We start from the raw sequence: 23123 nt of genomic DNA, 5'->3' as shown, positions 1-23123 counted from the left end.
GGTCAGCTAAATTTCACTTTTGGTGATAAAGATCTATCCTTTACCATTGTAAAACGCTAGTTTAAGAAGTATAATATTTTATGTCATTGGCTCACCAGTGAACTTTGCGAAAGTCGTCCAAAATGACTAATTGTGGCGGAAAACATTGATGTTGTCAGAAAAATGGAAGAGAAACCTCGTCATGTGATATATCGTAGGATTGAGATAAACCTAGGCATTAATTCCACTAGCAGTAATAAAATATTGTATGACCATATTATGGTTAATACGTTTTTTTCTCGCTGGATGTCACAAAATTTTTCAAACGCTCAATAGGACACTTGTGTCGTTTAGTCCTTGGAATAGTTTGATAAATACGTTTAAAAAGCTTTAAAAGCCGTTTTTAAAATTGTGACAGTTGACGAATTAAGGATCTATGCATAATAATCCTGAAAATAAACAGCTATCGACTATGGAGGTGTTTTAAGATGAACCAATTCCAACAAAAGTCCCATGCGGTCGGAACACTTTGAAACTTACGGTCGCCTATTTTTCCGAAATATCCGATTATGTGACTAAAACGTCACTAGAGAAATTTAGAATGGTTAATTCTTAATAGTAAACAGCCACTTTTTTTCCAATAGTCTTCAGTTTAATAAGGGAAACTGACCAGCATAGTCGAATCGCCATTCGTGACGAAAATGTGAGCTTTTACACGTCTCGTCAAACAACTGACTATTTGAACACTCAAAATATGAAATAAACAGGTCCAACGCTACAAAATTCTTGCTTGGAATCTAAACACTTCTTTTGGTACCCGTATATTAAAATTAAATGCGTGAACAGCGATTTATGTAGCCAGAAGCAACTGTCGGTGCGGTCAAAAACCATGCTTTGGAGGTGCCTCAAGCTGAGTGGAAAAAATGCTATGAAAAGTATTTCGAACACATTAAAAAGTACATAAATCATGAAAGACAATACCAATAAACGCAATCAATACAATTTTAATAATAAACTACTTTGTTTTCATAGTTAGGCTCACAACTTAAATAGTGTCCCACGTAGTAGGCTAGCAGGGCACAAAAGATAAGGAGACATGTAAAGTGCCCCTTAAGGGCTACTTTTTTTACTATATTTGACGTTCATTCATAAGTGCCACCAGTGCTACAGTGGTCAAAATTTAATAAAATATTTTTGATTTGATTTGAACTTAATACGTTACTACTATAGTCTGCCTGATGTGCCAGGCATATGACTGAGCTGAACACCTTCAGTGTAGACGTACTCTAGTTCTGCTTCAGATTATGCACGTCCAGAAGTCGTAATACCTAGTTGTTTGTATGTTTAAAGGTTTATTTGGTATATTAACATAGTTTATAACTAGTGGTTACCTATTGCAAGACTTGTGGCCATGACACCAGGTGAGGTAGGTCATGAAATCAGCATTAGTTGATAGGGAGCGGAGATAATCCAGCGCTTTAGTTTGCTCGATGACGAACTTCTCGTACGGTTGGAACAGGTCGCGGAAACGGCAAAATCCAGCCGACATCAGTTCGGTGTTGAAACTGCAACAAAATTTTAACTGTAATTCGCTTTACACAAAATAAATTTGTGCGATAACGAAATAATCGCTCCGGTCTGGTAGCTCGAGCTAAATTAATATGGTGGTACAAATTGCCTAACAGAATCAGGTTAAATATATGAATATTTTACCTGCTATCAAGCCATGTGTAAAAAATTCACTCCAATTAATTTTGCCAATGTAGTAATTTGTGCAGTCTCAATAACTGAGTGCTTTACATATTTTGAAAAAGGTAGTATTAATTATTTTTATTCTCATGTCCTAATTAATCGATTAAATTAAAGACTAGAAACAGGAGTAGGTAATCAATTCTGTGGCATTCAAACATGCAATAATCTTGTGAATAGGTAGGTATTAGAGAGAAATCATTATTCCCGCGTTCAAATATCTTTGTGCATTTTGCATTCGAAAATCTGGTAACGTTCAAGACTATAAGTATGTTAGATCTTCGAAAGTGCCATTGAAAGTTCTGACACTTGTATCTATCTATATAAAAGTGAAAGGTGAAGACACTGACTGACTCACTCATCACGAAATCTTAGAAACTACATATGCTAGGAGTCTCTTTTGCGTGGGTTCCATTTAGAACGTAGGTGCTCACTAAGAGATTTTACGAAACTCCACCCATAAGGGGGTAAAATGGGATCCACGCGTACGAAGTCGCGAGCGGCCGCTAATTTACATACTCGTCTTATAAGTGCTAGATTTTCATTGGTGCAGAGTACCTATGAGAGTAGCCTCTAGCTAGGCATTTGTTTCATTATAAAATCACAAAATCGTTGATCCTAAAAGATTCTTAAGCCGCTCACGGCTATCAGCATTGTCAGTCCGAAAAAAAAACCTAAAAGATTCTAAAAAGGAAAGCCTCGTAAATGGTGGTACCGTTATTTTAACGATTATCGTTCCGTTGAACTTCCATTTATTGCAAATAAGTATAAGGAATTATTTTATTACTCCCGTAAGAACATAATTTATTTTAAGAACAAAGTGGAATCTTCAATGTAAATCATTTTTGCACATAAAATAAATGTTAAGTCCGATATATTTGATTAAAATGGTATAAAGTTGGACACAGATAAGTAACACTTTGCTTTTTAGGGTTCCGTATTTTATGGACGTCGATGGGAACGTTTGACGTTGAGGCTGTACGCCGAGACCATAGCCTTATAGGATACTTACGGCGTCTTGTTCTCGAAGGATTCCAACAGCATGGGATAGATGGTGTACTCCCAGAAGTAGAGGCTGGCGTTCAGCACGTCAGGGATGTTGGAGAACAGCTTCTCAGTGTCCACGTCGAGGAGTTTGCCGCTGTCCTGCAGCGCGTGCGCCGCAGCGATAAACACCTGTGCGAAATAAATTGTTAGTGCGTTGAATTAAACGCTTATGCCCCCCCCCCCAATAATCGATAATCATCTATCTATAGTGTATAAACGGGATAGGTTACTGACTGACTCACTCATCACGAAATCTCAGAAACTATAAATGCTAAGAATCTCAAATTTTGCATAGGGGTTCCTTTTAGAACGTAGGTGCTCACTAAGAACGGATTTTACGAAACTCACGCGTACGGTCACGGTCAGCTAGTTTACGATAGTTAGTATCGATACTGTCTGGACAATTTCTTTTTCTGGCTCATTTTCGTTTTTTAGCAGTAATCGATAGATATTATCGATAATATCGATACTTACTGCTGGACAAACCTACCTGGCTGAAAAGCTGTCTCATTTTCGTAACTTAACTACTATGAAATTCGATTTACATTTGATTTGAAACCAATAATAAAATTACGAGACTGGGTCACAAAATATTTTGAAAGGTACATAAATGTACAACTGGATTAGATAAGAAGTATTTTCGGTAAACATTTAATACTTAAATATTAGAAGACAGCACTTTATTTCAATCGAACCGTGTTGACCTCAGGTTTCCACGAGCTGAGTGTACCTAAAGCGGCTTTCACACTACACGCGACCTCGATGCACTGACTCATCTGCCTAACTAATTGCAATCGTATCCGAGAGAGTAGCGCAAGAGAAAAAGAGTTTCGATACAGTAGATCTAACAGTAGACCTAAGATCGTTTCATCCACGAAGACGCGCCCCACCAATTTTTGGTCGAGGGAAGCGCGGGGGTGCGGGGAGTTTGATCCGAGCATTCCGAGCGTCATTATTGTAGTGTGCACTCATGGATAATTTAGCGTGTACCGACCAAACATTAGCGGAAGAATGGTGAGGCGCGTCTTCGTGGATGAAACGATCTATACGCGCTTTCCTAAAATTCTTATGCCGGGAGGCATTTAGAGTCATGGTTGGAAGCTTGGAAGGAAGATTGTAAACTGTTCATAATAACAGCACTGCATATCAAATCTATGGCATCATTTGTAGACGCTTGCCTATGTTTCCAGGTCTCCAGTCTTAACGGGACTATTCCCACCTCTCGTTCCCACCACTGCAACTCCTGTGTAGCCAGGATCTACAGCTTGACCGCCACAAAAACCCAACCAATGAAGGTCAAGTTTGTCCAGGGGGAAAGTTAAACTGTCATTGGACCCGCAACGAAATTAATCAGAAGAACATAGGAGGAGTTCGAAGGTCTCCAGTCTTCTAACATTTAACAAAATTGCATATAAAATTGTTGTTTTGTATAGGACAAAACACGCGCTGGAGACTCGGCTTAAGATACCAATAAACCAAAGTACCTGATACCTGATACAAATAATCATTTACTGTGTAATTAATACCAGACATGAAAAAGTTTATAAACGCAGCTCCTCGCTCTGGAGTGAGTCGTGTCGTGTGGCAGTGTGATACCAGCCTAAACACCATGACGGCATGAATTATCCAACTTTTTAAACAGTTACGGCTAGTCGTTAAACGATTTCCAAAAATAAACCTAATATAACCGACACACTACAACACCGCAATCAACTTTACTTGGATTCGTTTAAGTGTTGACCCAGATTAGGTATACAGATCATGGGGTGCGATGGTGAGGGACCTCCACGTGGTGCACCCCGGGCAACGTCCGCGTGGTCTTTTCACGCGGGCGGCTGACTTCTCACCTGCGCGGCAGGTTGCGTCAATTCGGCGGGCCTGTCGGGCGACCCGTAACCCACAACGGAGTGGGCCGGGGGCTGTCGGGGCATTTGCCCGGGCCGCGATGCAGGGGACATCTCAGAAAACCCCCCCAATCCCAAGGTCTACAGGGGCCGAGGGGACGCGTGGTCGTAGGGTGTACGGCCGCTACCCTGCTTGAGAGAGGGTATGGGCAGCTGCGCCCGGAAGCAGTAAACTATGACATGGACACAAGGAAAACTAAACTACCCCAGGGAGGTACCGGCAAAGCCGGAGAATCCTCTGCCGCTACGGCGGTCACGGCCCACGTATCTGGGGGGGCCGCACCGTGTTCTGTGTCTTCGCCGGCGAATGCGCCGAAATCTTGCAAGGTTGAATTGACCAGCTTTGACCGAGGGCTTCGGAATATGTTCGGAGCTAAACCTAAAATCGACCAGATCGCTAAAAAGACAGTTGAGACTGCCGTGGATACAACCCGCGGTGTGACTCCTGTCCCAGAAAGTAACCCAGACTTGACGACAGCAAAGGTGGTGGTTGAGACTCCCCCGGTTCTACCCGGGGATCTGACTCCCACTACCCGCAGCCGCTCCCGGATCAATAGTGAGGACTCCGTCACTCGGGCTGCCACCAAGCGGCGGATCGAGGAATCGGAAGAGTCACAGTACTCGGATTTAGAAACCGATAATTCTGAAAGGGTTGATCGCTTCATTGAAAGATGCTTAGCAGCCGACACGGATGACTCTTGCATGTCGACTGAATCGGCTCCGTCAACAAAACACACAGCATCGTCACGTGGCGGCAAAAAACCCCGGGGCCGTGGTAGAGCTCAAACAAGCGGGGAATATATCGGCTTGAGACAGAAGTGGGCTGAAGAGAGGTTGCTTGCCAAGGAGCAACTTGAAGACTCCGAAGAATCAGCCATACGACTGACTAACAAAATGAAGACGGCGCGACTTCGCGCTCAGGATAAATCGTGCATACTTACTGCAGCAGAGCTTATGGAGACTATCCGCACAAGTGCTCAGGCGGTTTTCAAGTGCGCGGGAAAGTGCAGTAAGATCAGAGGCACTGAGCAGGGGGCCTTTAAGGAAGCCGCTTTGACTATCGAGGCAGCAATCACGGCACTGGCTGATCGGCCTCCTGATGAAGAAATTCACAGACTAAACGTTGCCAACTCCCTCCTTAAAAAGGAATTGGAGGAACTTCGTCAGGAGGTTCGCAACCTCAAAGAGGAAAGGAGCAAGGTCACCCCAGCCATCATCACTGCTCCTCCCCCCGTATGTTCTACACAGGCGGGTGATATGGAGAGGGAAATAATGATTCGCGTAGGAACTATGGTTGACGCCAAACTGCAAGGCATAGAGGAAAGACTCCTCCCAGAAAAGCGCCTTCGCCCATCTTTGGCAGCAGACAAAGCGAAAGTACTGGCCCCAGCCGAGGACTCAACCGCTCTCACCACGAAAAAACAAACCGGCCCAACCACACGGGCGTCGGCTAAAAGGGTTGCCCCAGCACCCTCCGTAAAGAGTGCACCTGCAAAAGCTGCAACAACCGCAGCCCCTCAGGCGCACACCAGTCAGAAGGAATCCTTGGTTGCCGAGCCTCTCGTAGCGACCGTGGAACTAGCGTCGCCTCCTAAAAGAGGCCGCGTTAGAAAGAAAGGTAAGGGCAAATCTCAACCTACCCCCATGCCTACCCGTCCAGAACCTCGCCCGCTTCCTCCACCCCCCGTGTCCATGGATGCTGAGTGGACGGAGGTTGTAAAGCGTGGTAAGGGTAAGAAGCAAGGAGGCCAAGCCACACTAACCAGCGCCAAACCGCCTAGCCAACAGAAGGCTGGGCCGGGCAGAGAGAAGGGCAAAGCCCGCAGGGTTCGTGTCCCGAGAACGGCCGCAATCTCGGTCGTGTTTACGCCGGAGGCCGCTCGTCAGGATCCACCTCGTGACTTCCAATGGTTTATGCACATTGCAAAGCAGCAGGTGGATCTCGCCCAACTGGGCATAATGGACGGCCTCCGCTTTAAGCCAGGTCAAACGGCAGCGAAGCTCCTCGTCCTTTCTGGTCCAGACGCGGAGGAGAAGGCGGATAGGCTGGCTGCTGCCCTCCGTGATGTCCCCGCTTTCACAGCGGAAATGGTCGCTATAAGGCGACCGATAAAGAGTGAAGACATCCGACTGTCCGGTTTGGATGAATCTATCGAACAGTCGGAACTCGCTACGGCTATTTCCATCAAAACTGGGTGCCCACTAGAACAGATTAAAGTGGGTAAAATAAGCGGAACCCGGGACACCCGCAGTGTCATCGCGCGGGTGCCGTCGAAAACGGCGAAACAGCTGGCAAGTCTACGTCGGCTACTTGTAGGATGGGCCTCGGTGCAAATTACGTTGCTAAAACCGAGACCTTTGAGGTGTGTGTCTTGTTGGGGCGATGGGCATGTTGCTCACAAATGCGCTGCCAACGTCAGCGACCGCAGTGCACTCTGCTTCCGATGCGGTCAGCCTGGGCACCAGAGGAAGGAGTGTCCCGCCAATGAACCCCGCTGTCTACTTTGCTCAGCGGTAGGAAAGGCAGCGGACCACACGCTGGGGACAAAAGATTGCCCTCAGCCGCAGCAGAAGTCGAAACCGGTGCTTTCTGGGCCCGGCCGAACGGCTAGCCTCATGGAGGTGGACGCGGGGGCGTCCGCTTCCTAACACTGAGGCCCGAAGTGCGCGCGGAGTCCCCGCGTGCTTTGGAGAGATGACCCCTTGAAGGGGTCTGTAGAGCGAGGCTGCGGCCGATGCGTGGGGGCAAGCATGCGAACGATTCACCGACTCGTACGCTGCCCCACTAAGCGCGACCAGAGGGACCCGACTGGTTTTTAGTGGGTAGGCCTTGCCCTTCAGGCGAGGAGAGCCCCACATAACTCATCGGCTCCCCCGGGCTGGTGAGTATGCAGTTTCATGCATTTTCCAGTCGAAAAAAAAAAAAAAAAAAAGGTATACAGATCATACTATACTAATATAGTAAGTAGGTGTACCTACCTGTATTTACGATTCTTGGGAGCCATTCAGGTATTAATTAATAAAACAATGTTGACGATCTTTGTGATTCACGCTACTTTGCAAGTTGGCGCTAATTGCTTTCTTTGTGTAAGAAGGCCCAGCTCAAAGCAACATACTGTGAGACCATTGTTTTGTAGAAATCATCCTCCATCTCGCTATAAGTAAGTCGTTGTTTTCACATAATTCAATAGGTACCTAATAGAGCCAGTAGGTATTTTCCGCTACCTAAATCTGTCCTTTATAAATAAGCAAGTTTATTAATTAGCAAAAATAAAGTAGGTATGTAGATTCTGTAACTTGCATCATCTAAGTATTTTATGTAAGTCAGTGCACAAAAAGTTACACCCAAAACTCTCTTCGGTCGGTCATTGTGAATTGTAGTATTTCGTGAAAATCGATAGTAAACATAAATTTAGCTTCGTTCGAAGAGATCTTATCACTAAGCTAAGTACCATAGCGACGAAGACTGATAGACTTGGCTGAGTCACTGACCCGGCTGTGGTCCTGCGGGCTTGGTCAGTAAGGCTTAGACTACACTAAGTATTAGACTTAGACTTGGACTACACTAGTTCGTTCGTTCGTTCGTTTCAGCCGAATGACGTCCACTGCTGGACAAAAGCCTCCCCCAAGGATTTTCCCCGCATTCAGGCACTTTCCGCGATCTTCATCAGATCGTCAATCCACGTAGTGGGGGTTGCCACTCTAAAACTTTTCTGCCCCAGCGGCCATCAGCTCTGCGAGCTATGTGCTATTAGGTAAGAGTGCAGAAGCGAAAAGATGCAGAATTTTTGTAAGTTCATTATAGTGATAAAGGAACTGCCTTGGATAAATAATTTAAACAGACAGTGGAATATCATCATGCGTTGTCAAATATCTGTAATTGCTCGTATTTTTCGCAAATTGGCGAGATTCGTTCAAAACTAAAGCAAAGAACTTAGCTAAGCTTAGCAGTAAAACAGAAGCGTATATTGCTTCAGAACTGAATATTATAGAAGGCACATGAGACTGCTTCACTTAGCATGGTTGTCCATGTTCTTGATGAACATGAAGAAGGCGAGTTGTAATAGCATCATCATCATGATTTCCACCTTTTTCTGGTAAAGTATGTCAGTTTATACCGGTTCGTTCGCCACTTCTTCTCAGCACCAGCGCTTGTGTAGTCCCGCATTGGTGGTAGGGTAAGTAATTTGGGTCATGTATAAGTGCCCTGATAAGGGCTTAGATACTAATTAAATACTTGAATTTGAATTTGATTTGATCCTCAGCCTTCCTGCCAATAGCGGCCTGAAGAGGTTTTACTAGCGGAGGTTTTAGTGGGTAACTTGAAATACGGCTGTAGCTTTACATCAAAGTGATCCAGAAAATAATAAAGGGATGTTTCAATAACCAAGTTTGCCTGCAAACTTTGTACAAAGCAATGCGGTGAATGAAAACTATCCTTAATTTAAGTTCCGTTCATTGTAGCGAACTACACAAGCTTTTTAGGCAGATGGCAGACATTATGCGTAGGCACAAAGTAATTAATTAAGTAATAAATAAATAACTTGAAAAAATCGAACTTCATAAGGCGAAACATTAGTAATTAGTACCTCTAAAAGGGGAATAAAAAATAAAAGGGTATAAAAAAGAAAAATACTTCAAAAAGGCAACTTCATTTACGTTTCAATTAACAAGATTAGCATCTAGGAAAATTCTCAATAAAAAATTTAAACGTGGTAAGTAATAATGGAGGCCGAGTACCCGACGCTATCTACGAGCATCAGATTGATATGTCTATTTACTTAGGTCCTAGACTACAGATTAAATGGGGGTGAAGGTCTTTGCTTGCTTTGCTAAAACCAAGTGGCAGTGGGCGGGGCACATAGCTCGTAGAGACGATGGCCGTTGGGGCAGAAAAGTTCTCGAGTGGCGACCACGGGCTGGAAGACGTAGCGTGGGCAGGCCTCCTACTAGGTGGACCGACGATCTCGTAAAGGTCGCGGGAAGAGCCTGGATGCGGGCAGCGCAGGACCGTGCATTGTGGAAAGCCTTGGAGGAGGCCTTTGTCCAGCAGTGGACGTCATTTGGCTGAAACGAACGAACGAACGAACTGTTACAGATAGCCCTCGCACCCTATATTGCTTACCTGACATTTCGCCTTTTGCCGACTCATCCTTTTCTATCCATAGCCTGCGATCCCTCGCATCTCCTTGCCAGTCTCATTCCACCATCCGAACTAGACGGCTGTCTTATCCTATTAATCTCGTGTTCTTTTTTAAAAACCCAAATCCTCTGAGGCTCATAACATTTGGTGGCAGCGCAAAGGGATTCAAAAAGAGTCCCCGGTCAACGTCTACAGTTCAGTTTTAAACCAAGTTAAATCTATAAATCCAGTCTCGACGCGTGTGTGTGCCGTGTTGTGTGTAAGCGCCGACTCCACTGTGTGGACCTCCAATAATCCAATACCACACCGAGTTCCGGCCCGGCCCAAGTCTTCCAACGTTCCTGAGTTCCTGAGAGGCCCACTGCTGCGTGAATCATCCACAGCCGGTCTCCACCGAGAACAGCCGTTTGCCCACTGTTGCGCACAATTTCGTGCTGCGACCGGCAAGCGAGCATCCAGTGACGCAACGGAGCGAGGCTTATCAACAAGCATACATTTCGCCGAGAGCAGCGCGACTTCCAGCTTCCAGTTCCGAGAATGATCGTCCTTATCGCGCTATCCGCATTCCAGTGAGTAACTTGGTCATTGCTCGTCCGATTTTAGCTATCGTAATTTTTAATCTTTTTGTGTGTTATTCTAAATCCAATTGTTGTTCTATTTTTGTTGTTGAATTAATTCATAATATTGTACCAAAATGGCAGAGAGATCCAATAGTCCAAAATTCGAGAGACCCGAAGTGGTTCTAACAGACATAGATGACGAAGGCCAGGACCAGCATTTACCCCCTCCTGGACCTTCTACTAGATCCCAGAGTAAGAGAAAAACAGCAGTAGTAGTCAAATCAGAAATCGAATTATCCACCTTACTCAAATTCATTAAACCCTACGACGGTTGCCGCGAGCAACTAAATTCATTCCTTGTAAATTGCAATAACGCATACGAACTAGCATCAGAATCCCAAAGGGACATACTTTTTAAATATATTCTATGCCAGCTGCAGGGCAAGGCCGAAACGGCTTGCTCTATCAAAGAGTTCGCCAACTGGCATCAATTAAAAGATTTCCTCAAAACCCAGTTCAGTGAGAGGAAACACTACGCGCACCTCCTCACTGACCTGCAAGATTGCAAACAAAACCCGACTGAACCTGTTAGCCAGTATGCTCTAAAAATTGAGACCTGTTTGTCCCAATTATTAACAGAAATTTCGATCTCACACGGACACAAAAGCCGAGAGATGATCGGGAGAACCGCGGCAATGGAGGAACTTGCCCTCCACCATTTTCAAATGGGCCTATTGCCCCGGTTGTCCACATTCGTTAGGTGCAAATCGCCTCGATCCCTAAACGAAGCGATCAACATTGCTATATCCGAAGAAAGAATCCAACAGGCGCTATCCAGGCCAAATCCAAATCAATTTAACCGTAACCGCAACCAAAGCTTTTCTAACCAATCGAATCAAAGATCAAATTTCGGCCCTAGCCGGCCTAACAACAATTCTAATTCCAACAACAATTCCAATTCCAACAACAATTCCAATTCCAACAACAATTCCAATTCCAACAATTATTCCAATTCCAACAACAATTCTTCCCGTCCGTTCTGCAGATATTGTAAAAACGCAGGACACACCCTGGAGCAATGTCGAAAAAGGGAATTTAATAATAACCGTTTCCGTAACTTTGATCGAAACCAGCCCGGACCATCCCATCGAGTTCACTTCGTGTCCGATGAATCATCGGAACCCATCGATGACGAATATCCGTCCGAATCAACCGACGGGTATGATACCGTCGACAATCACTCAAAAAACGAGTAACCGTCTCGTCCCGGTGTCGTGCGGGACCTCACAATTGTGAAATCGACACCCAAAAATGTACTAAATCCTCTGTATCCGTGCAGCAACCTATCAAGGTTGACCTGCCAAAACCTGCTAAATCCTCTGTATCCGTGCAGCAGCCTATCAAGGTTGACCTGCCAAAACGTGCTAAATCCTCTGTATCCGTGCAGCAGCCTATCAAGGTTGACCTGCCAAAACGTGCTAAATCCTCTGTATCCGTGCAGCAGCCTATCAAGGTTGACCTGCCAAAACGTGCTAAATCCTCTGTATCCGTGCAGCAGCCTATCAAGGTTGACCTGCCAAAACGTGCTAAATCCTCTGTATCCGTGCAGCAGCCTATCAAGGTTGACCTGCCAAAACGTGCTAAATCCTCTGTATCCGTGCAGCAGCCTATCAAGGTTGACCTGCCAAAACGTGCTAAATCCTCTGTATCCGTGCAGCAGCCTATCAAGGTTGACCTGCCAAAACGTGCTAAATCCTCTGTATCCGTGCAGCAGCCTATCAAGGTTGACCTGCCAAAACGTGCTAAATCCTCTGTATCCGTGCAGCAGCCTATCAAGGTTGACCTGCCAAAACGTGCTAAATCCTCTGTATCCGTGCAGCAGCCTATCAAGGTTGACCTGCCAAAACGTGCTAAATCCTCTGTATCCGTGCAGCAGCCTATCAAGGTTGACCTGCCAAAACGTGCTAAATCCTCTGTATCCGTGCAGCAGCCTATCAAGGTTGACCTGCCAAAACGTGCTAAATCCTCTGTATCCGTGCAGCAGCCTATCAAGGTTGACCTGCCAAAACGTGCTAAATCCTCTGTATCCGTGCAGCAGCCTATCAAGGTTGACCTGCCAAAACGTGCTAAATCCTCTGTATCCGTGCAGCAGCCTATCAAGGTTGACCTGCCAAAACGTGCTAAATCCTCTGTATCCGTGCAGCAGCCTATCAAGGTTGACCTGCCAAAACGTGCTAAATCCTCTGTATCCGTGCAGCAGCCTATCAAGGTTGACCTGCCAAAACGTGCTAAATCCTCTGTATCCGTGCAGCAGCCTATCAAGGTTGACCTGCCAAATCCTGCTAAATCGAATATATTCGAAATCATCAACAATCCTGCAAAGACATTACTACCCCATGTCCTAGTAAAGTCCTCTGTATCCGACATCCCATTATCATTACTAGTCGACTCAGGATCCTCAGTAAGTCTGCTGAAACATTCATGTATCCAAAAACATCCTAAACTCACCAAAGAAACCATCCAATTGAAAGGAATTGACCCTGCTGAAGAAACAATCCACACCAGAGGTCACTTCCAATTGAAATTACAATTTCCCAAATTAAATGTATCACATTCATTCCATGTCATAGACGCAATACATTTACCCTACGATGGAATAATCGGTTCTGACATGCTCAATGCTCATAGTTGCAGCATCAATTATAACAAAAACCTTCTACACCTCAATAAAACGTCCATTAAATTACATTTCCATGATCCTGCCTACATTATACCTCCCAGAACCGAAACCATCATTGAATGTTCAGTATCGAATCCTGAAATAAAACAAGGATTAATCCTCGACCAAAAAGTTTCCAATAACCTATTAGTTGCAAATTGCCTAGTAGTTGTCAAAAATAATAACAGAATAAATCTATCCGTGATAAATACGTCAGAAAACCCTATTACCTTAAAATCCGATTTGAATCTCAAACTCAGTCCTTTAGATTGCGAATCCGAATTCACAAACCAACCTCCTGCCTTAATAAACCACGTAAATGTTGCGACAGATTGTCATAAACGTACCGAAGAAGTCCTCAAACAACTACGTGTTTCTCATCTCAACCATGAAGAAAGAGAGTCACTCTTTCAACTATGCTCCGAGTTTTCCGACATTTTCCACCTTCCCGGAGAAAATCTAACTTACACCAACGCCCTGAAACACGAAATCAAAACCACTACAGATATTCCTATACACGTCAAATCCTATCGATTTCCCGAAATCCACAAAGCCGAAGTACGTAAACAAATTGACAAAATGTTGGAACAAAACATCATAGAACCCTCTGATTCCCCATGGTCGTCACCCATTTGGGTCGTTCCCAAGAAGCTAGACGCTTCCAACACGCAAAAATGGCGCGTGGTAATTGACTACCGAAAGTTGAATGACATCACTATCGGAGACACTTACCCTATCCCTCAGATTACCGAGATATTGGATCAACTCGGTAGTAGTTCCTACTTCTCTACCTTGGACCTGGCATCTGGGTTCCATCAAATCCAGCTGAATGAAGCTGATAAACCCAAAACAGCCTTCACAGTCCCTGAAGGGCATTTCCAATTCACTCGCATGCCGTTTGGGCTCAAAAATGCTCCTTCAACGTTCCAGAGACTCATGAACTCTGCCTTGTCAGGCCTCCAGGGCATCCGATGCTTTGTCTACTTGGACGATGTCGTCTCATATGGACACGACCTAAATTCCTGTATCAGCAATTTAAGAACCATTTTCCAGAGAATCCGCGATTTCAACTTAAAACTACAACCCGACAAATGTGAGTTCCTAAGACGTGAAGTTTGTTACTTAGGCCACATCATCACCGAACAAGGTGTCAAGCCAAACCCTGAAAAGGTCAAAGCTGTAACTGCATTTCCAACTCCTGAAACCCCAAAAGACATCAAATCGTTCCTCGGTCTTGTATCATACTACCGACGTTTTATCCCCGACTTTTCTAAAACTGCCAAGGCCCTTACTAGTCTGCTGAAAAAAGATACACCCTTCGTATGGGAGAATCAACAGCAACTAGCTTTCGATACCCTGAAACATAAACTAACAACTGCTCCACTCCTTGTATATCCAGATTTTTCAAAGCCATTCATACTTACCTGCGACGCGTCCAACCACGCTGTTGGTGCCGTCCTATCCCAGGGTCCTGTTGGCAAAGACCAACCAGTCGCTTTTGCATCACGAACCCTCAACAAAAGCGAATGTAATTACAGCACTACTGAAAAGGAGTTGCTATCCATAATATACGGTTGCAAAACGTTTCGTCCCTACCTCTATGGACGCAAATTCCTCATCATCACCGACCATCGACCCCTAAAATGGCTATTCAACCACAAAGATCCTAGCAGCAAACTCCAAAGATGGAGATTAAAACTGGAAGAGTATGACTATGAGATAACTTACCGTAAAGGCAAATTAAACTCCGCCGCTGACGCGCTCTCCAGATATCCTGTAAATCCTGTAATTCCTACTAATCCTGTGGACCAAACGAACAACCCTGACTCTCCTAATCCGTCGCCAGGACAAAATCCAGTAAATCCTCCTGCTGCAGACGATGAACTCCCTTTCAGCCCATTAACCCTCGAAGACCTAAGTGTTCAACTCCCCGCTCTTTCCGAAGAAGGCGACAGCATGCCCTGTATCGACCTCTTGGAAGGAGACAGTGAAATCGACCTCCAATATAGCCCTATCAACGACTTACCTGCGATGCAGCCTTCTGCTCCAAGCCCTGAAAATAAAAATCACTTACAAAATCCAGCGCAACCCTCCAGTCCTATTCCTGAAACGCAATCGAATTTACCAGTTCCAAACTTACCCGATCTAGAAGATCCTCCAACACCTGGAAACCTACCTTCTCCCAGTTCCTCTTGCCACGATGCTCCTTCTCCATCAGCTGAAACCTTACCTGTGTCCGACGAAACCTATAGTAAATTCCTGAAGTCACCTGCGAAGTCACACGATACCCAAATCACCGAACATAATGAAACCCTCTTAAAGGGAACCCAAAAGTTGATCATTGTACCTACCTCAATAGACATGGATGACTCCATGCCCTATGTCCAAGAAATTATTGATAATTGTCCAGAACCCGAACGCAGTGAATTCCTGAAATTAGAAAGATCCTTAAACACATTCTTACCTCTTACAATCGAGAACAAAACCTACCTGTTCCTATTCACGAAAGTCCATCACTTTGATGATTACTCCTACTCCGATATTTTTAAATCTCTGCAATATGCACGTGACCAAATAATGATATCATACCCCACAATAAACGAAATAAGTACATCTGATTTTAAAAATCCGTTTGACAGGCATTCCTTTGTAAAAATATACAATATGTTCAGTTATTTATTCAATGGAACAAATATCCGAGTCCATATTTACCATGATTCCATTATATATCCATCGCTGAGTGAAATTCCCAAAATCCTTAAAGAAAACCACGACATTCCCATCGCCGGACATTTAGGTGCTATTAGAATGTTAAACCGAATAAAAGAAAGATTCTATTGGAAAAATATGCGTAGCGACATAGAAAACTACATTAAAAAGTGCACATCTTGCCAAACAAACAAAGCCCTACGAAAAACTAACAGAGCGCCCATGATAATAACATCCACTTCAACTTCCCCATTCGAGAGATTATCCATTGATATAGTAGGACCCCTACCAGAATCCGGCGCAGCCAAACTTAGATACATCCTGACTATGCAAGATGACCTTACCAAATTCTCAATAGCTTACCCAATTCGTAGTAATACTGCTGAGGAGTCATGTGAATGCCTCCTACATTTTATTTCATTATTTGGAATTCCAAAATATATACTTACCGATCAAGGTACCAACTTCACCGCCGAAGTATTCAAGAAAACTTGCGATTTCCTAAAAACAAAACAGCTGTGGTCCGCTCCCTATCATCCTCAAACGCAAGGTGCCTTAGAGAGATCGCATTCAACCTTAAAAGAATATCTAAAGTCGTATGTCAACGACAAACAAGATAATTGGCCCCGATATGTCTATACAGCAATGCTCGCATATAACACAGCCGTACATTCGACAACACATTATTCACCATTCGAATTATTGTTTGGATATAAATCTCGTATACCGGATTCAGTATACGATGACAGCTCTAACACCACGTATCCAGAATACGTTAAAATGCTTCAACATCGGTTAAAACACACCCGAGATAAAGCCATAGAGTTCATTAACAGATCAAAAAACATTTCGAAAACTTATTATGATTCCCGTACTCGCCCAGTACAATACAAAGTAGGCCAGTACGTCATGTTAAAAAATCATTTGAGAATGCGTAAGGCATTGTCCCCTGTATGGAAAGGCCCATACAAAGTTGTCAAGGTACATGGCAACCATACCTTATCGCTATCGATAAACAGACGCCACGTAAGACATCATTTCGACGAAGTCAAACCTGTCGAAAACCAAGACAACTAAATATTACTTAATTGTCTCTTTTTTATATTGATTTTAATTTACATTATTTTAAACCTAGGTTATTTTATTTTACAGGTAAGATTAGGTATACACTCTATACATTATATACACACTATACTTTATATACACACTATACATTATATACACGTTATACATTATATACATTAGTAGCAATAGAAGTTTAAATAAAAAATCAAACAGAATGTCTCTTTTTATTACAGCATATTGGCCCAAGGTCACCCGGAGTTCGTCCAAGAAATCGACTCCAGTTCTGGCATATACTTTGATCCAATTGGTGAACTCAAAATTCGCGTAAGCCATTTAGACGTAATAACGCCTATCGATATATCATATATCGAACCGCATATCAAAAATATTAACTCTATATTGGGTACACTTCGACTTATTTGTACTCAAGTTAAATTAGAAACCAATCATAGTTTAGAATGTCATAATATTTTAGAACCATTAACAGTTAGATATCACGATTTAGTTTCTGAATACTCTGCTATTTCTCACCTAGTGGAAAAAAGGTTTAAGAGAGGGGCATGGATAGGTGGTATTGGCTCTCTCGCCAAAATTGTATTCGGTACTTTGAGCGAAGATGACGGTATCAAGTACGATAGCGCCATCCAAAATGTACACAATAACGAGAAAAGATTGGCATCGTTAATTAAAGAAAATATCTTAGTCACCTCTTCAGTTTTATCTCAATTTAATAAAACATTACATTCAATAAAACAGAACGAGGCCAACCTTAACCAAGCTATTGACAATTTCTCTTTAAAACTGAAAAATATTACTTTAATTTCTAACGAATTAACTATCAAAGCAAATATTAATTCAATCTTAAATAGTCTAGAAGCTTCATTGTTAACGTTATCGTTTCGACTGGAAGACATAACAAACGCGATCATGATTAGTAATCAAAACATTCTGCACCCGGCCATATTACCTCCCGCGCAGCTTTATGATGAAATTGTCAGTAACTACCGATACTTACCTGTAGATTATAAATTACCTGTAGATTTAGCATTAAATAACATTCACCTATTATTGAATGTCTCTAGTATAGTATGTTATAGTTTAAGCAACAAGATTGTGTTTGTATTAAGAATACCATTAGTTTCTCCGAGAGAATTTAACTTGTACCATAGTATAGCATTGCCTACACCACACGATAAGTTAAAACATAATTCTTTTACTTATATAATACCTAGCAACAGATACATAGCAATGACCAAGGACAGATCGGAATATTGTAACCTTGACTCACTGAAGGAATGCATAGCGATAAGCCCGAGCGACTACATCTGCGACGTCATGACTGTGTTCCCCGTTAGTGCGAATCCAAGTTGTGAAAGTGAATTAATGATCAGTGTAATAAAAACTATACCAGTGCAGTGTCAAACCGATTTCGTCCACGGAAACATAGATTTATGGACACCACTTTACAATAATAATTGGATATATGTACAATCCCAAATTACCAAATTATATATAGAATGCCCAAATCAGAAAATCCTAGAAATAAGTATCATTGGCACAGGAATACTTACAATACCAAACAATTGTATAGCCTACTGTAAAAGTACGAAATTAATACCTAAATTTAATAATGTAAAAATCAACACTACTGTAATTCAACCAGATTTTAATATTATAAATCAATCTTGTTGTACCCTAGATAAGTTTATAAATGTAATCAGTAATGATGAAGTCCCCTTGAAATTACAAAATATTGATTTAGATGTTTTTACTTTGGAAACGAAATCAAAATTAAGGTCGATATCTGACCAAACTGATAAAATTTTAAATCAACATCCCCTTATTAAATACGAAACTCATTACTCGATTACACTCATAATCGTTATATGTATAATTTTAATATTTTGCATTTTAAAAATGTTTTTATGCATTAAATCGCGCAGCCGTCTAACTTACCTTTTCCCGAGATCCTCTCGCGCCAATCCTGAAAACTTACCTGTAGAACCAGCTCCAGCTCCTCCAACTCCCGAACCAGCCATTCCCTTGAAGATCATTAAACGTCATCCTGATGCAGAAGAAATCCCATCTCCTAGTATACGCAGAAATGTGTAAAATCTAAATACTTACCTTTTTCCGTTTTTCCTAAACATCGCTCATTTCACCCCGATGTTTAGTCTACCCCCGGGAGGTGTTACAGATAGCCCTCGCACCCTATATTGCTTACCTGACATTTCGCCTTTTGCCGACTCATCCTTTTCTATCCATAGCCTGCGATCCCTCGCATCTCCTTGCCAGTCTCATTCCACCATCCGAACTAGACGGCTGTCTTATCCTATTAATCTCGTGTTCTTTTTTAAAAACCCAAATCCTCTGAGGCTCATAACAGAACGAACGAAGGTCTTTGATAAAATAAGAGATGGTAATATTTAGTAAAGTAAATCAAAGTATTTTAATTTGTATGAAAAATTGGCTGATACCAAATATGTATAACATCCCGACCCAACTAATCGGCCGACAAAAAGTCGGTGGTCTGCGCCTAGGCTAAAAGTTTGCCTGCAAATCGAAATTTAGCGAATGCATTGAAATATTGTATGTTGTAAGTAGTCTAAGGATGTTTGGTCTAAATAAAATTATTCTTTCAAAATATTACTCCTGTGTCATTGACGGCTACCAAACAGAAATAAGCTGACCGCACTGGATCGCGGATGGCGGAATAACTTTCTTTCTACTATGGAGGCTACTAAGTTAATTACATTTTCAAAAAATATTGGACAGGTTTATTTTTAATTGTCAATCAAACAAGAAGGATACGAAGTTATGATGAAGTTCCGCGTGACGACACAATGCGCTACACTTTTAAGCACGCCCTCTAACGTCACGGGCATCTTTTTTTGAGCTTTGGCGCGCCTTATCTCTTTCAATTTTCATTAGTTTGAAAAAGTGGAAAATATGTGTCGAGTATTTTTCACTTTTTCAAACTTTTTAACGACGGACTAATTCAAATGAAGTTATTTTCTTGATATTACGGTTAAGACAGTAAATTATGACAGGGTTATTTTCCGTATGTATCTATCTTTTATGTGAAGGAGCAGTTATAGCTATAGCTTTAATGTATTGTATTATAAAATTGTGATACTTACTATGTAATATGTATACGTTGTTAAAAAGCCAAATAATAAAAATTAATAAGGGGGTTAAAGTTATCGTTGAGAGGGAACATAGACCTACCTATGTGATATTTTTTATCAGACAAATTATATTATTATATTTTGGATGCTTTTTAAACTAAGTTTGGGCCTGCCGCTGAGGCCAACCATGCGAACTCGCGTGTGCTAAAAGTGCAAATTAAAACCACTGGATCCAGGCAGGGGTGCACACAGTGCGACAATTTGGTTTTACGTAAACCTAATTAACTATTCCATTAAGCTCATTTACAATCAACCACGTTATGTACGCAGCAGAGACGCGGTCGAGCAAAGCATTAGCACGAGTATATGCATTAAATTAAATATCAGTGGACGGTAAGTATTATGCCGGACCGGTACTTTAAATTCATAACGTAGTACTTTTTGCTGAAGGAGTTGCCACTGAAATCAAATAAGTAAAATACTAAATAGGTTTGATAAAAGTCGTCAAAGATGAAAACAAAATTCTAAATTCTACCTTCTTATTACCAAAGACACCAAAGTGGTGCCATATTGGTACAACTGGTACCACTCGTATTATAGAGACCCCAAAATGTTTGTTAATCGTGCTTGTGATATTTTAAGGAAGAGGTTATTTCAATTGACATTCGTGTTGTAACCTCGGTTACATACCTACATAATTTATAACTCAGTACCTCGATAGAACAGCATTCAAAATAAGATTCAAAGTCCAAAAAGCCACACAAGTATAAAATGACTTAAAAAGATCGTAATAGCTATTTTAGTGAAATAGTGAGACAGCTTTTGACGTGCGTTTTTTACTTTTGGAGTTATATATTCCATTACCCAAATATTTCCAAAGTGGGGAAAGCTTCAGGAGCCAGCGGTGGCCTATTGCCGCCCCCACGGCAGTTATGGTATCGCATTACCTTTGCGATAAAGAGGTCAGTCAGATGACCTACTGTGCAAGAACATTTCCGTGTTTCCCTAATCTTGCCGTCTCTCTCACTCATCTTGTGTGAGAGCGATATAGTTGATGAACTACGGTTTAGAATTTTGGAACTATGGGTGTTTGATATTTCATTCTATTCTGTACGGCGATTGCTAGTACTGGTCTTAAATTGGAGTATGATAAGGATAAAATTCAACTGGCAAGTTCTGGTCATGTCTTCATTGTACCGAGGATTGCATAACTGCGAACTACCAAGCGAGACCTGTATGGCTGCAATTTGTGGCCGCGAGAATTGAATCGATTACATGGCCTGAACAAAACAGTTTTGTGCAGCTTACCAATAAACTTGATTAGTGTTGTAAATGACAAACGTTTACAAAGTAACATAAAGCTCTTAACGTCTCAAAAAATCTGACATTATTAGGTTAACGAACTTTATATAAAAGACTGAATGATAGAGATTCTGATGCTGAAGAGACAAATATTTGAAAGGCTAGTCAAAATGGAAACAGGGAAGCATTGAAGGAATGTGTAAGATTTATTGAATAAATTATTTAATGCCTTTCATTTTCCTTTAAATCTATATTACCTACTTATAATAAATCTGTAGAGAGGTCAATTCTGTACATGAAATATATTTTCAAAATAACTATCAGGGGGTGATTAGTGATCGATACTGATGCCAAAAATGCAATCAGTAAAATTTTTGTCTGTCTGTCTGTCTGTATGTTCCTTATAGAAACAAAAACTACTAGATGGATTTTAACGAAACTTGGTACAATTATTCTTCATACTCCTGGGCAGGTTATAGTATACTTAGGAATTCCCACGGGAACGGGAATTAGCGGGAAAATCCTTTTGTATGAAATACCTAAACCGCTTAAGTTAGACGCTTGAAATTCGGCATGCAGGTACCTTAGTAAACTTAAAGCTTAGTTACATCAGGATATTGCAAAATTCCCACGGGAACGGGAGTTAGCGGGAAAAAACATTTGTATGAAAAAATCTAAACCGCGTAAGATAGATGAAGGGGTAAAACGGGATCCACGCGTACGAAGTCGCGGGCGACCGCTAGTTTTAAATAAGCCTTTACCAAAAGTGGACATTTACCAGAAGAACGAGAGAGAGCATAATAAAAAGAAAACTTGGCCTATTTTATAATATTTCGAATACCTATGGCAGCTATGGTGTTGGTGGCGCCTAAGTCAGCTTTTCTAACACACACATACGAACAAATACTAAATGCATGACTAACTGCGGAACCTACATCGATATTGAAAGCAGTTAACCATTGCGGCCCCAAAAACTTGACTTTTATTGCAAAAGTTGAACGTTCGTCCCCTTAACCTTCGCGAGCTGAAGAAACCGGGAAGATTGTGATCGATCTGGCCACCTCGCTATAGCCCTCGTTATATGGGGATTAACCTTTTGCCGTAAGCTCGCATAATCCTGTTTCAACTCGTCCAATCGGAAAATATGCCTGCGCAATAATAGACTAGTGCTTGAAATGTTATCCTGATGATGAGGCTTGATAAATTGTCCTATTTTTTTAATGTACAGAAAGGATTTTTTGCCAAGACAAACTTTGATTGATTGATTACTGACAGGTTAAAGTTTTCAAGAGTTTTAAATGGGACGTAGAAGAAATCGTGAAGAACTATAGGTACCTACAGCTGCAGTGGACGATTTACCACAAACATTAAACCCAAGAGCTTTTAAGGGCTCAGAAGCACTAAGACGATAACCATCTGTGAGCATATAGAAACTTTTCTAATAGCATGACTAACAAAAACTTTTAATAGTTTAATGTCATGTGTTTATTTAATTTCGATACCCACTTACTGCTTGAACTTTAAGCTTCTCTCACGATTTTGTAAGTCATTTGTAAGAATTCTAGCTAGCTAGGCACTTCTGTTCCTACTTAATATACGAGTTTACGCTTTGGAAAGTACTCAGGCAACCTCACACAGCCGTAAGAGGTTAATCTCCTCACGGGCAAAAAGGTTTTTCGATCATCATATAGCAGATTATAATGTATCAAGACAAGCACGAACATATTTCACAAGGTCGATAAACTGTATAGTTATGTGAGTTTATAGGTTGAATTATATTTAATAGGTGGTATTTTCTATACATATTATTTGAAAGAA

The 23123-nt window shown here is 42.0% G+C and overlaps 1 protein-coding gene across 2 annotated transcripts in view; it reads right to left on the bottom strand.

Moving 5' to 3' along the window:
* Positions 1-23123, bottom strand: part of LOC114354102 (uncharacterized) — a 118817-nt gene that overhangs the window by 27505 nt on the left and 68189 nt on the right. For both annotated transcript variants that reach the window (XM_028306359.1, XM_028306361.1), the window contains exons 7-8: positions 2741-2904; positions 1371-1544 (exon numbers count right to left, since the gene is read on the bottom strand). In XM_028306359.1, the coding sequence (XP_028162160.1) occupies positions 1371-1544; positions 2741-2904 (338 nt within the window). The remainder of the gene's footprint in view (positions 1-1370; positions 1545-2740; positions 2905-23123) is intronic.

This window comes from Ostrinia furnacalis, unplaced genomic scaffold, assembly GCF_004193835.3.
Source record: "Ostrinia furnacalis isolate ACB-3 unplaced genomic scaffold, ASM419383v2 OfSCF1918, whole genome shotgun sequence".
In the NCBI taxonomy this organism is placed as follows: domain Eukaryota; kingdom Metazoa; phylum Arthropoda; class Insecta; order Lepidoptera; family Crambidae; genus Ostrinia; species Ostrinia furnacalis.
Note: the sequence above shows the minus strand (reverse complement) of the source record. Positions and strands in the feature narration are given on the sequence as shown.